The 11,903-nt window shown below is 58.2% G+C and overlaps 1 protein-coding gene across 14 annotated transcripts in view; it reads right to left on the bottom strand.

The window, feature by feature from the left end:
- Positions 1-6,471: 6,471 nt before the first annotated feature.
- Positions 6,472-11,903, bottom strand: part of MAP2K5 (mitogen-activated protein kinase kinase 5) — a 248,612-nt gene continuing 243,180 nt past the window's right edge. For all 14 annotated transcript variants that reach the window (XM_073212061.1, XM_073212064.1, XM_073212062.1 and 11 more), the window contains one exon: positions 6,472-6,884. Coding sequence is in view for 9 of the 14 variants with exons in the window: in XM_073212052.1 (XP_073068153.1) it covers positions 6,780-6,884 (105 nt within the window). In the remaining 5 variants the exon portion in view is untranslated. The remainder of the gene's footprint in view (positions 6,885-11,903) is intronic.

Raw genomic sequence — 11,903 nt, 5'->3', positions numbered from 1 at the left:
GAGGAGGCTGGAGGGGGTGGGGAGCAGAAGGGCTCAATTGGGGCGCCAGAGGCTCCTGTTGGATGCTGCCTCTTCCAATGCCTTGCTGACCAAAAGATTTAAAACTATTTTTAAAGGAAATTATATTTATTATAAAAATAATACATGTTCATCGTGTTACATTAGAAAAGTACAGAACAGTAGAGAGGACATCGAAGAGCCCCTCCACCCCATCAGCAGCAGCAGCCACTGGGGGCTTGCTTCCAGGCGGCGGGAGAGCAGAGGCCAGGTCACTGAGTTCTCTGGAGCCCCGCCCGCCCCCCTGCATTTATTTAATCACGAATTCTCTAGCATCTCCTGAGTGTCGGGTGCTGCCCTGGCTCCTGCCTGCCTTCGGCTGTCACCGGAATGAGGCAGATGGACAGTGTAAGAGAGCAGAGAAGGGCAACACAGCGAGGCCAGGTGGTGACAGGGCCCTGGGGCCACAGATGGGCCAAGTGCAGGGCTCCCCAGAGGAACTGCATTTCAGCAGAGCTTTGGAGTGTGAGCAGGAGCTGGGCGGGAGGCAGCGTGTCTGGACAGAGGGAACAGCCTGTGCGATGGCTGGGAGGCAGAGAGGGCTGGGCTCATTCAGCGCAGAGGATGGGCCCCGTGATGGCAACACAGAGAGTGGGGCACAGAGGTGGGATCATGTTCCCGCCCCTGTAGGGGTGCTGGCAGGACCAAGTGAAGTGAGCATGAAGGCAGCTCCATGCCCAGCTGACACTGCAAGACAGTACTATGTTTTCTCTTTCTCAGAACCAGTGAGCTGGACATTGGAACTCTGGGTACCCGCTATGCTCTTTTTCCATCCTGCCGCCCTCACTAATTTGCCCCCCGTGCACCCTCATTGCTCTCCCTACTACCCCCAGCCTAAAAGAAGGGTAGGAAAAATAAAAAGAAATTCTTAGGAGTGTCCAGCCGCACAGCCTGGCTTTACCAACTGGATGCCTTTAACTAAGTCTGCAGCAGGAGAGACTTTTTATCCCTTGCAAGTTAATGCAAACTGTTAGGGAGATAAATAAATGACAGAGCTGCCGATGGACCATTGGGCTCAAAGGAGGGAAATTTGTCTCACTTTAGAAGAAGGACCTGGAGGGCTCAGCCCCATCGACTCGTTCATTGTGCTGTTATCTGCCAGCGGAGGTGGTGACACCACAGCAATTAAGACAAACTTTGGTCTGTAAGTTCCTGCCTGCAATCTCGTGGCTTCAAAACAAGACAAATGATACCGCCAAGGGAGGAAACAGAGTCTTTTCCAGACTCTGTCCAAAGTCACAGCAAATATTTGTAGATGTTCAGCAGAAAATTCGTCATTCCGAGGCCTGGGCTCTGCTGGCGCCCCAGCCCCACATTGTAAGCCATCGCAGTGGCTTGCGCTCGCCCAGGCTGGCTGCAGCTCCACCTGGCCACCCCCGAGGGGCCCCACTCCTGGGCAGCCCCTCCCCACCTGCCTGCCCACTAGATCATGAGCATCTCTGGGATATCAGGGACACAGTTTCTGCCGACCAGAAAGGAGTCCTGACAGCAAGGAGTCCAAGCCAGGAAGTGCCACTGAAACCCAGCCCTGCCACTGAGGACTGACTTCCTCCCCTTCCCTTCTTCTCTCCCGCACCCTGGGCCGGCAGCTGGCCCCACAGAGGACCAGGCTCAGGGGCTACTTCCTGAGCTAGTCACTGCTTCCAGCTGCCTGGGTTTCCCACCGACCCCTTCCCACACTTCCTTCACCAAGGCCCCTCGGAGCCGACGCTGCCCTCAGCCTCGCACCTGCCCTTAGATTGAGTGTTTCTAGCTGTGTGAAGTGAAAACACCCTGACTCATTAGTGTAGAAGTTGGGACCTGGCCTGAGTACAGTCTCGGGAGTCACCGGCTCCTCTATGGAGTCAGAACACTGCCGGCTTCCTGTGCCACCGTGAGCTGCGGGCACTGCTCCCTTCATACTCTCCTGCTCCCCTTGTTCCACAGCCTTCTGTGGGCTTGCCTGGCATCGCCTCCCTCCTCCATGCCAGGACTCAGGGTCCCATGTTCTTCTCCCCACCTTCCTGTGTGCTGACTGAGAACAGACCACCCATCCTGACAGAGCCCAGACTTAGCTAAAGGCTGACACTCCGGTGGGGAATTCGGGCAGCAGCCTGTGGGGATGGAAGATGTCCTTGAGGCAGCTTCAGGGCCCTCTCCAGGCTCCGCTAGGCTCCAGGACCCGGGTGATGGAAGGGGCCTGTGGGGGCTGCCAGCCTGCATGCCTGGCACCACCTTGGGGGCCTCACTTTAAAGTCACACTCTGGCCTTCAGCCCTGAGTATGCAAAGGTCGGGGAAGATCAGCCTTCTTGAAAGGTGATGGTCTGATCAGCTCAAGCACAAGGCCCAGGTCCTTGGCCTCTAGACAGGGTGCCTACAGCTTCTCTCAGCTGGGTTGTAGCACTTAGCCTACCTTGCACTGGCCTGCCGACCTCCAAACTGGGCTGGGCCCCAAGACGGGGGCTCTGAGCCCCAAGGATGTGTCTAAGCACTTTGAGAACAACAGTCCCACCCTTCCTTTTGTTCCCTGCCTTTTTGCAGGATCTCCAAAGCCTTGGATCCTGTAAACTTGAGTCCCCAGATGGGAAGTCTGAGGGCACAGAAGCAGGAAGGAGCAGTGGGCCGAGTGCCAGGAGGCCTCCTTGCCTTTAAGCCAGGGTGGCATCTGCTTTGTAGTGTGACCTGGGCGCTTCACAGGGACCCTCCTGTCCCGGAAATGCTCCCCTACAGGCTCCCTGAAGGACTGAGAGGCTGAGGCTGAATCCCATGGGGGTCTGATCTCCAGAAGGTTCTGGTTAGAAGGCAAATGGGTGTCACTGCAGGCTGGAACCAGAAGCCAGAACAGGACGGTGACAAGTCCTGGGGAGATGGAGCTGCCGCCAGGGCCTTGGGCCTGTGTGCTCCCTCCCTCCACACTGCCAGCCCTCCCTGATGCCCTCGCACACCTCGGGGTACCTTCCGTGTGCCAGCCCTGGCCAGGTCCTGGGGGGAGATGAGTCAGACTCACCCCTGCCCTGGGGGGCGCACAGTCTGTACCCAGAGAAGAGAACAAAGAAGCTTCCAAGAGGAGATTCCATCTGAGAGGGGTCTGATGGGAAGACTGGGAGTAGGCTGCCTGGGCAGGGTAAGGGGGTGGTGTTCGGGGCAGGGGGAAGAGCTCGCTCCTGCCCCCGTGTTCCAGATCTCAGCCCTCCCATGACCTGAGGGCAAAGGCAGCTTGGCCTGGTGATGCCAAGGGCAACAAGAAGCGACTAAGCCTCAACAAGCCAAAGAGCGCCCTGCCCTCCAGCCAGAGGAGTGCCTAACTCCCCCGTCATCCCAAGACTTTGAATGGAGGGAAACTTAGACCTTGGGGGCAACCCCAAAGCAGGAATGCCCCACCTGGGGTCCATGAGCGAGCGGGTGCCTGGGGCTGCAGGGACCCTACTTGTGAACAAACCCCTATGTATGCCCATGGGTGCCTGTTAATCTGGGGCCAGGGTTGGTCTCTTTTGTGGGATACTCATGGGGGTCCATGGCCCCAGAGGGTGAGGACCCTGTCTCTGGAACATCAGGGCTGGGAGGAGCTCCAGGACTCAGTGAGAGAAGCCCTGCCTGTATTGACGAGGAAACAGGCTCCAACAGAGATAAGCTCCGTCCAAGGTCATGTGGAAGCTGGTCTCCAGGCCAGGGCTTCACTGCGGCCTCCAGTGCAGGGTTTCACAGTGCCTGAGGGGTGTGCTGCCATCCCCCGAGGGCAAGTCACAGGGCAGATCCCTGCACCCACGTGCAAAGGTACTGCTAGTGTCTTTGCACATTGTGCACAAACTCTGTGCTGGACAGATGCGGGGCCTGCATGTGCGTGCTAACAGGCACATGTGCAGTGCTGGGGTTGCTGGCTCTGCAGGTGTGGCTAAGGGGGCCTACCTGCTTGCTGGGTAACCTTGGGCAAGTCCTTTGGCCTCTCTGTGCTTCAGTTTCTCTATTTGCAAAATGGCAGATTAATACCACCACCTATGCCATGGGATCGTTCTGAAGACTGAATGTGCCTATGAAGGAGGCCTTTCCCCCACCTCCCCTGGTTTAGGGTGTGGAGATGACAGCCTTGCTGGGAACATCTTCTCAAAGCAAGGGTCAGTGTTAAGTCTGAGCGGTGGCTGGTTCACATTCTGGGGCGGTTAGGCCCCCCTGGGGAGCCCCTGAGCTTTCCTGGTCACTGAGCGCCCCTTCCTTGGAACGCCCACAGCATGTGTTCCTTGTAGCATCCCTGCTCCGAGCACAGCCCTGATGGCCTGGGCTGCAATTCTGAGACCTTCCTGAATGCAGGGAACAGCAGGTGCTCAGGAAGGAGATGAGCGCTTTGTCCCATGCCCGGGGCAGCTGGATGCTTGTGCTGCTTTGAAAAAAGTATTAATAAAATTATGATGGCTCCGATCCTGGCTGAGAAAATAAAATGATGCTCTGTGCACAGGGTGGTCCCTTCAGTGGGCTGGGAGTCAGCCCCGCCACTTTGGCCACTCAGCCAACAGACATTTATTGGACACCTGCTAGGCCTGGCTCTGTTCTTGGCACTGGGGATACCATGTGAAGAAAACAGACCAGAACCTCTGCCCATGTGGAGTGTACATGGTTTGGTGTGTGGGTGTATGTGTGTGAGATGGGAAACAAGGAGACAGTAGATAAAATAAATTGCAAAATTAGTTGTTTGTTGCAGAGTAACAAATGCAATGGAGGAAGAAGGTGCAGGGAAGGGCAACCTGGGTCCCAGGAAGCAGGTGTCATTCTGAAGAGGGGTCAGCTCAGGACTCAGAGATGCCATTTGAACCGAGATCTGAAGGGTGCAGAAGTGAGCCATGGGGACACATGGGGAAGCCTGCTGCCACCCCCACAACCAAGGTCTGTGTTAGCTGGTCTAACACTCGCTGCCAGTGACACAGCAACAAAGTAGTTTAGTTCGGGCTCATCTAACAGTCCACGGCAGCTGTTCCTTTGGGCAGCACATCCCTCCGCGTGGTGATTCAAGGATTCAGGCTCCCTGTGCTGCAGCTTGGCCCTTCCAGCCCCGCCACCGTGGTCATTTGCCTTTGGTAGGAGAGTGTTGAAGGCACAGCGAGGAACGCACTTCTGCATCTTAGGCTTCTTGGCCAGGAAGCAACATAAGCTCTGCTCTCATTCCAGTGACAAGCACTAGTCACATGGCCCCCATGAAATGCAAGGGACCCGGGAGACGTCACGCCAGGCTGAGCGGTGGCTTCCCGGCAGCAGCCATCCACTATGGAGGGAGCATGAGCCTTTGGGGGCAGCCAGATGTCTCTGTGCCCGAGTGGGTGGCACTCTGTTCAAGCATCAGTGAGGAGGCCACGGTGCTGGAGGAGAGTGAGAGTTGGGGGTGGTGGGAGTTGAGGTCAGAGATAAAGGGGGCAGATGGCAGGGTCACACAGGCCATTGCTGGGTCGGAATGGCTGGGAGCCGAGGAGTCAACAGGGGCAGGCCATGATCTGCCTTGTTTCACCGGCTCCCTTTAGCAGTATGTGGGGTGTAGACTGCAGGGGGCAGGGAGGGAGCAGGAGCCTGGTGGGAGGCTGTTGCCCGGGGCCCAGGAGTAGGGCCCCTGAGGAAGATGGAAAGTGGTGGAATCCATGCATTTTGAAGGCAAAGACTACAGGAGACACCCAGGTGGGCTGGATGTGGGGTGTGAAAGACAGGAGCAAGGCTGAGTCCCGGCATCTCAGCTTGGGCACTGGGAGGACAGAGATGCCATTTACTGGGCTGGGGAAGTGGTGGAGGAGGTGCTGGGTGTGCGCATGGCATCAGTATTGCTTTCGGATGTGGCAGGAGTACTCAGATCTCCAAGTGGAAACCTGAGCCTCTCTCAGTGCCTTGGCTGTAAAACGGGGGTTACCACACTTACCTGGTGGGTGACTGAGAGGGTTACCTGAGATGAGGCTGTGGGCGGCCTGAGGTGAGTGAGCTTTGGGGTCAAGGCTGGTGTGGGGTGGCCTGCTGCAGAGGAGCCGCGGGGGGTGCGAGGAAGAGGAAGGGCCTCTCAGAGTGGCCCGGGGCTCTTTCACCAGCTCCTGGTCTCCTGCTCCCGGCTCCCACCGACCCTGGTCACATCACTGTCGGAGCTGGTGTTGCTGTTGGGACAGCCCGGCCCTCAAGTGTGGGACAAACCCCAGTCCAGCAAGAAGCCCAAGAAGGGAGTCCCAGGTCCTGGCTCTTGGACTTGGTTCAGGGACCTCCATGCCTTCATTTTTCATTTATCAAATGGGCTGGGCTGCAGGCCTTGTCACAGAATGTCGGGGGGCACTTGGGCCATTTGCAGGCACCTGGGGAAAGGCAGCTCTGGGCACAGGGGGTTGGCACTGCCACACATCCTTGCAAAGGTGGGGCTCCCGCCCTGCCCCGGCCTCAGGTGGGTAATGGACTACCTGCACAATACAACCCTCAGGGCATGGGGGCCACAAAGCAGTACTACTTTTATTCTCATCAGTGATGCGGGAGCCTCCATTGTTGATGTCCCACCCCTCCACCCACCCTCAGTCAGTGTGTCCAGATCAGAGTGGGGGAGGGCATGCCCCAGCAGGGGCTGGCCGCCCCAGAGGCCGCCCTAGGCAAGGCCATCTGCTGGCAGGGTGGCAGCTGAGAGCAGGGCAGCCTGGGCCCAGCAAAGCTCTTCTGGCGCAGACAGCAAATGGAAAGGGGGTACAACAGGTGGGTTTCCCCTTGGTGACCAGTCCTGGGCCGTCAGTGCCCCGAGGCCTCACGGGGTACCCTGTTGGCTCCGCCTCTCCTCCAGCGCCCTGCACACCCACATGGACACCACAGTGGCGTTTCCGTCATTGAACTGCACGATGAACGGGTGGCCCTGTGGGGAAGAAGAGAAGGCTGTGAGAGGCAGTCGATCCCCGGACTTCGTACTGCGTCGCACTTTCCAAGGCCCGTCTTGGCCGGGACCTTCTATCTTCTCCCCAAAAGCCCTGGGAGGCGAGGAGGGCAGCTGTCGACCCCATCTCACAGCTGGATGACTGAGGTCCAGGGTGCAAGAGTGGCATCCTGTCTGGAGCACTCACTGCACCCCTCAGAGCCTGCCTGGTGCTCGGCTACCTTCTCCTGAAATTCCCACCAGCCTGCAAGCTCCCTGGGGAGGCCTGTCTGGACTCCACATTGCCTGGTCTCCCCAGCCCTGCACCCCTCCGGCGCACCTGGCTCCTGAGCTGCCAGTGTTCCAGGCCAACCTAGTCCCGCTGCTGCCCAGAGACCAGACAGTCAGCTTGTTGAGGGCTGTCAGTCCCTTCTAGTTTTCTTCATCTAAAGCCTCACGAGTCAGTCACAGTCCAAGAGCGGAGGGAAGGCAAGGCACCTCCGTCAGGGAAGGAGGGATGTGCGGGTGTGTGCAGACATGTCCTGGTCCCTGGTGAGAAGGTGGGGGCCGAGCTGGACTTCGAGGGGCCGGTGCTGCCTCTGACTACCTCGCCCGCAGGCAGGCCAGGTCACATTTAGTCCACTCCTTCCCCTGCTGTTCTGAAGGATCAGGATTCACACTCAGTCTTAGGGCCTCCTGGGAACATCCCGGGCAGGTCAGAAAAAAGCAGGGGCAGCCATAGGGTCATCGTGGCCATAGGTCAAAGGTGAAAGGAAAACAGAATCATTCTCTTACCCCCTCCCCACCAAGTGGCTTCTCTGCCAAGGAATGCACACCTGGTGGCTTCCTCCCTGACTAACAGCTTTGTAGGCTGAGACTTGGGGGGCCATGGCGGGCGAGAGAGAGGGGGGACTGCCGGCTGCCTTCCCTTCCCCCTAGCTTCTTCTCCCCCTCTCCGCTGGCTACAGCTCCCCTGCTCCCTCCTGCTTTCTGGGCCCTTCCTGGGACCCTCTGCCTCCCCATGGGCCTGAGCTGGGCTCTCAGGGCTGCTTTCCCAGTACATCCCAGTCTTGACCTGCAGCCCTGGGGGACGGCCATTCCCTGGCCGCATGTGTGCAGCTCCAAGCTGCCTGGAAATGGGCTCCTCACATGGCCCAGATGCCCTGGGTGCCCCAATCCCAGGGTCTGCGGGAACAGTTGAGGACGAGGCCAGGGGAGGGAAAGGGGCTGCTTGGTCAGACCTGAGGTGTCATGGGAACAGGAAGGGAGACTGGCCAGGCTCCCTCCCTCAGCCTGATGCTGTGTCCCTCTCCCCAGCTTTCCCGGTTTGTCCTGCAGGGTGTGGCTCAGGTGCAGAGAATACTGTCAGAGGTGCAGTGGGGTGGGGGGAAACTCAGCCCAGAAGGTGCCAAGGGCACCCAGCCCCGGGCACAGACTCGGCTGCAGTGGGGTGGGGGGAAACTCAGCCCAGAAGGTGCCAAGGGCACCCAGCCCCGGGCACAGACTCGCTCACGCCGTCACGGAGCCAGCCTGGAGGCAGGCTGGGCACCACCTGGGATTGGCCTGTGGCACTCTGGGGGGCTCTCGACACACGCACAGGGGCAGGGGAGTTGGTGGCCAGGTTGGGTGGGTGTCCTGCTGGCAGCACAGGCCTGGGTAGGCGCCGAGGCAGGAGGGGCCCTATCTCGGTTCCCATATGTTCCGACCCCAGGTGTGTGCCTCCCTACACCTGCCTTCCTAAAGTGCCGCCTCCATAGAAGGAATTCTTCCTCGAGTCAGAGCGTGCACATTTCATTTTCAGGATGGGTAACCTTGCGCCCTTGTGAAGAACAAAGGGAGAAGCTGTGCTCAGGAGCCAGTGGGGCCCCCTCCCCCTGAGCCTGGGGTAGCAGTGTCACTTTCCCAGAAGGCCCGGTGACTTTGGGGCCCATATGCTCCATCTCCGTTATCATCTGTTCGGGAGCAGGCAGAGCGGAACTGCAGAGGGGAGAGGGGTGGCACTCCTCGGGCCGGGGCAGGCTGGCGGTGCTCCCTTCCTGCCCTCCTTGGCTGCGAGGTGACCCCATCTCCTGTCTCCCTGAAGCTTCATGCCACCCGAGGGGGCGATGCGGACGTGGGGTCTTGTCCCCCGCTTCCGCTGACTGGTTTGGAAGGAACCCAAGGGGGAATCACAGAGAGAGAGAAGGGAGAGGGACAGACATAAGGGAGCCCCTGGTCTCTAGGCGTCCAGTGCTCTGGCTTGTGACCTTGGGGGCTGCTGGCAGCGTGGCCGCCACGTGGGAGCAGTGAGCATGCAGAGAGCTGCAGAGGGAAGCGGAGCAGGCGGAAGGCTGTCCAAACAGTGGGGAGACCCAGGGGGCCCTGCTACCCGGGCCTGGCAGCGTCTCTGCCTACAGGGGCCATAAACACCTCCCAGTTGGGGGTACAGGCATGAAGTCACACAGGTGGGCACTATAATCTCCACTTACAGGTGAGGAAACAGAGGCTGCAGCCTTGTGGCCGGCCTGCTTGCCTCCCAGAACTGTGGCTGGATCACAAGTCTGTAATCTAGACCGACTGCCCAGGCTCACCGGCAGTGGACACAGGTGGGAGAATCAGCATCCATCCTGCGATCCCTCCTTGCCTTATTTCTGCCAGGTGATCCAGGCCTGCCCAGCCAGAGGTGGGACTGAAGCTCTGACCTCGAACCATCCCGGGTCCTGGCGTCTGTCAGTGCTGTCCCTGGACACACTAGGAGAGTGCTCTGTCCCTGTAGCAAGTCACCCTTAGCTGATTCCTCCCCCTCCCACCAGCCCCATGTGGGAAGCAGGGAAGTATACCGTCGCCCCATTTTACAGAATAGGGGACTGAGGCCCAGGGAAAAGAAGTTCTAGGCCTGAACTTGGGTCTTCTCTGGTATACTCTCTGGGTCGGAGTGTGTTCCCTGTGACCCTGGTAGGGTGTCTTCCCCTTCCTCCCTAGAGTGGAACTGACACTTCTCCAGTGCGGTGACATGAAGGACGCAGGTACTCCTACTGAGCCGCCAGGGTGAATAAAATCTGACTAACAGCTCTGGGGAAAGCATGAAAATCACTCAGCCACCCCGAGGTGCCTGGGTTCCTACGTGGCTCCAGACAGGCCTGAGCAGATGCTGACCCGGCCAAATGTTCGGGGAGTCCTGGCAAGGCCAGACACCTGGAGATGGATACTGAGCCCAGCACCATGGACGGAGTGCTGTGTGCCAGGCACTTGCCAAGGGCTTCTGTCCTATCTTCCCGCTGAGTCACTCTGGAGGTGCACACAGCTCTTGCATGCCCACCTTCCAGAAGAGCAAACAGATCTGAGATCATCGAGGCGAGTGGCTGGGCTGGACCCACAACATGAGTCTCCTGACTCCGAATGCCATGCTCAGGATCAAGCGCTCTCCTGCCTCTGTGACCACAGAGCCGGCCTCTTGGGCCCCTCCTGAGTTCTTTTGGCGGCCGGAGCGGGCTCCAGCCCTGCTGCAGCATCGGGAGGAAGTGCACACCCCTCCCAGGCAGAAGAATCCAGGCATGGACAAACTCTCGCAGCCCCATCGTGCCGCAGGGAGCAGCTGGGGTCTGGTGTGGTCCAGGACACCCACGTGCAGCCCGTCAACGCATCCCCACCCAAGGTGACTGCCCCAGGCACCCAGGCCTCTGTCTGTACAGAGAGTGTTGGCGGTGCTCAGCAGAGGCTGGCAGCGTGCGCGCCAGGCGGGAGCTGCTGAGTGATCTTTCTGGCCTCATCACCAGGCAGTGGAAGCCACCCTCATTTCCGGATTCTCTCAGGGCCAGTTGCAACAATTAAATCGGCGAGGGTTGAAGTATCATGGTCCACAAACTTCGCCACAGAAGATGGAGACATAATGAAGGGAAGAGGATGGGACTGCAAGAGGTGGGATGGATCCAAAAGTGGGACACGGGGGAGACAGAGAGGCAGGTCAACAACAGGGATGGCTGGCGTCACCCAGTGTGGACGCCCCACGGTGGAGCTGAGAAGACCGTGTGCTAGCAGTGAAGCGTGTCAGTGGAAACCCAGTACCTCAGGACGAGGAGTTGTAGCTGTGCACTCCCCCTCCTCCGGGTAATAGCGTCCAGGGTTTCACTGGCATTTGACCCTCCTTCTGTAATTATGGCCCTCATTTGTCCCCAGTCCTCTCACTGTGATGATGAGATGCATTTCTGCTGATGAGCAGCAGGACATGCTTGGGTCCCTCCTCTGTGGTCCACACTCTGCCCTGGATTAGAGCACCCACTGCAGGGCAGGAAGCGGGGGTCCCAAGCCCAGCACCGTGGGTGGGAGCTGCCTGAGCTCAGGCATCTGCACTCCTCGTCCAGTGCCCATTCACCGATACCTCCCTCTGCCCTTGGTTGGGTTTCCAGTTTCTTCCCAAATAGGAGTTTACCTATTTAGGGTCTCCACACTTTCTTCTCTTGTATAACTTCCTAGAGAACATCATGCATTTGAACCATATGATGGCTTCCTGGCAAGGCCTTAGCACATGACGTGGGCCCTCAATCAGCAGCAGGCCTGCGGGGTAACAAACTGATCAGCCTATTGCGTGTGTCTGCCTCTGTTCACAGAGCTCTTCCTGTGTGCCCTCTGGCTGCCTTACATCCGCACATGGCCTTGAGCCCTCCCAGCCCTCCCAGTTAGAAACAAAAGAAACCGAGATCTCAAGAAACGTGACACAGGGCAAGGTCACAGAGCTAGAAAGTGGCAGAGTTAGGGTTTGAATCCAGGCCTCTCTTCTGCTATGGAGGAGCCCAACTCCTGTGCTCCCTGAGGTCGGGAGTTCTGAAATTTCTACTTTTTAAAGACGGCATCTTGTATAGCATAGGTGATTTTTAACTGGTAAACTGAAGTCATGGTGGCAAAAAGGCATTATCTGTGTTCTCCCTGTTAAAAATCGTGTCAGGTACTTCTAATCAAATCATTAATTTAAAAGTCAGCAACTCTATTGAGTATGATCACTATCCCCATTTTACAGATGAGGAAACTAAAGCAGAAAGATTAAGG

Source organism: Manis javanica, chromosome 8, assembly GCF_040802235.1.
Source record: "Manis javanica isolate MJ-LG chromosome 8, MJ_LKY, whole genome shotgun sequence".
Lineage (NCBI taxonomy): Eukaryota > Metazoa > Chordata > Mammalia > Pholidota > Manidae > Manis > Manis javanica.
The sequence above is the reverse complement of the archived record's forward strand: the minus strand, read 5'-3'. Positions and strand labels throughout refer to the sequence as shown.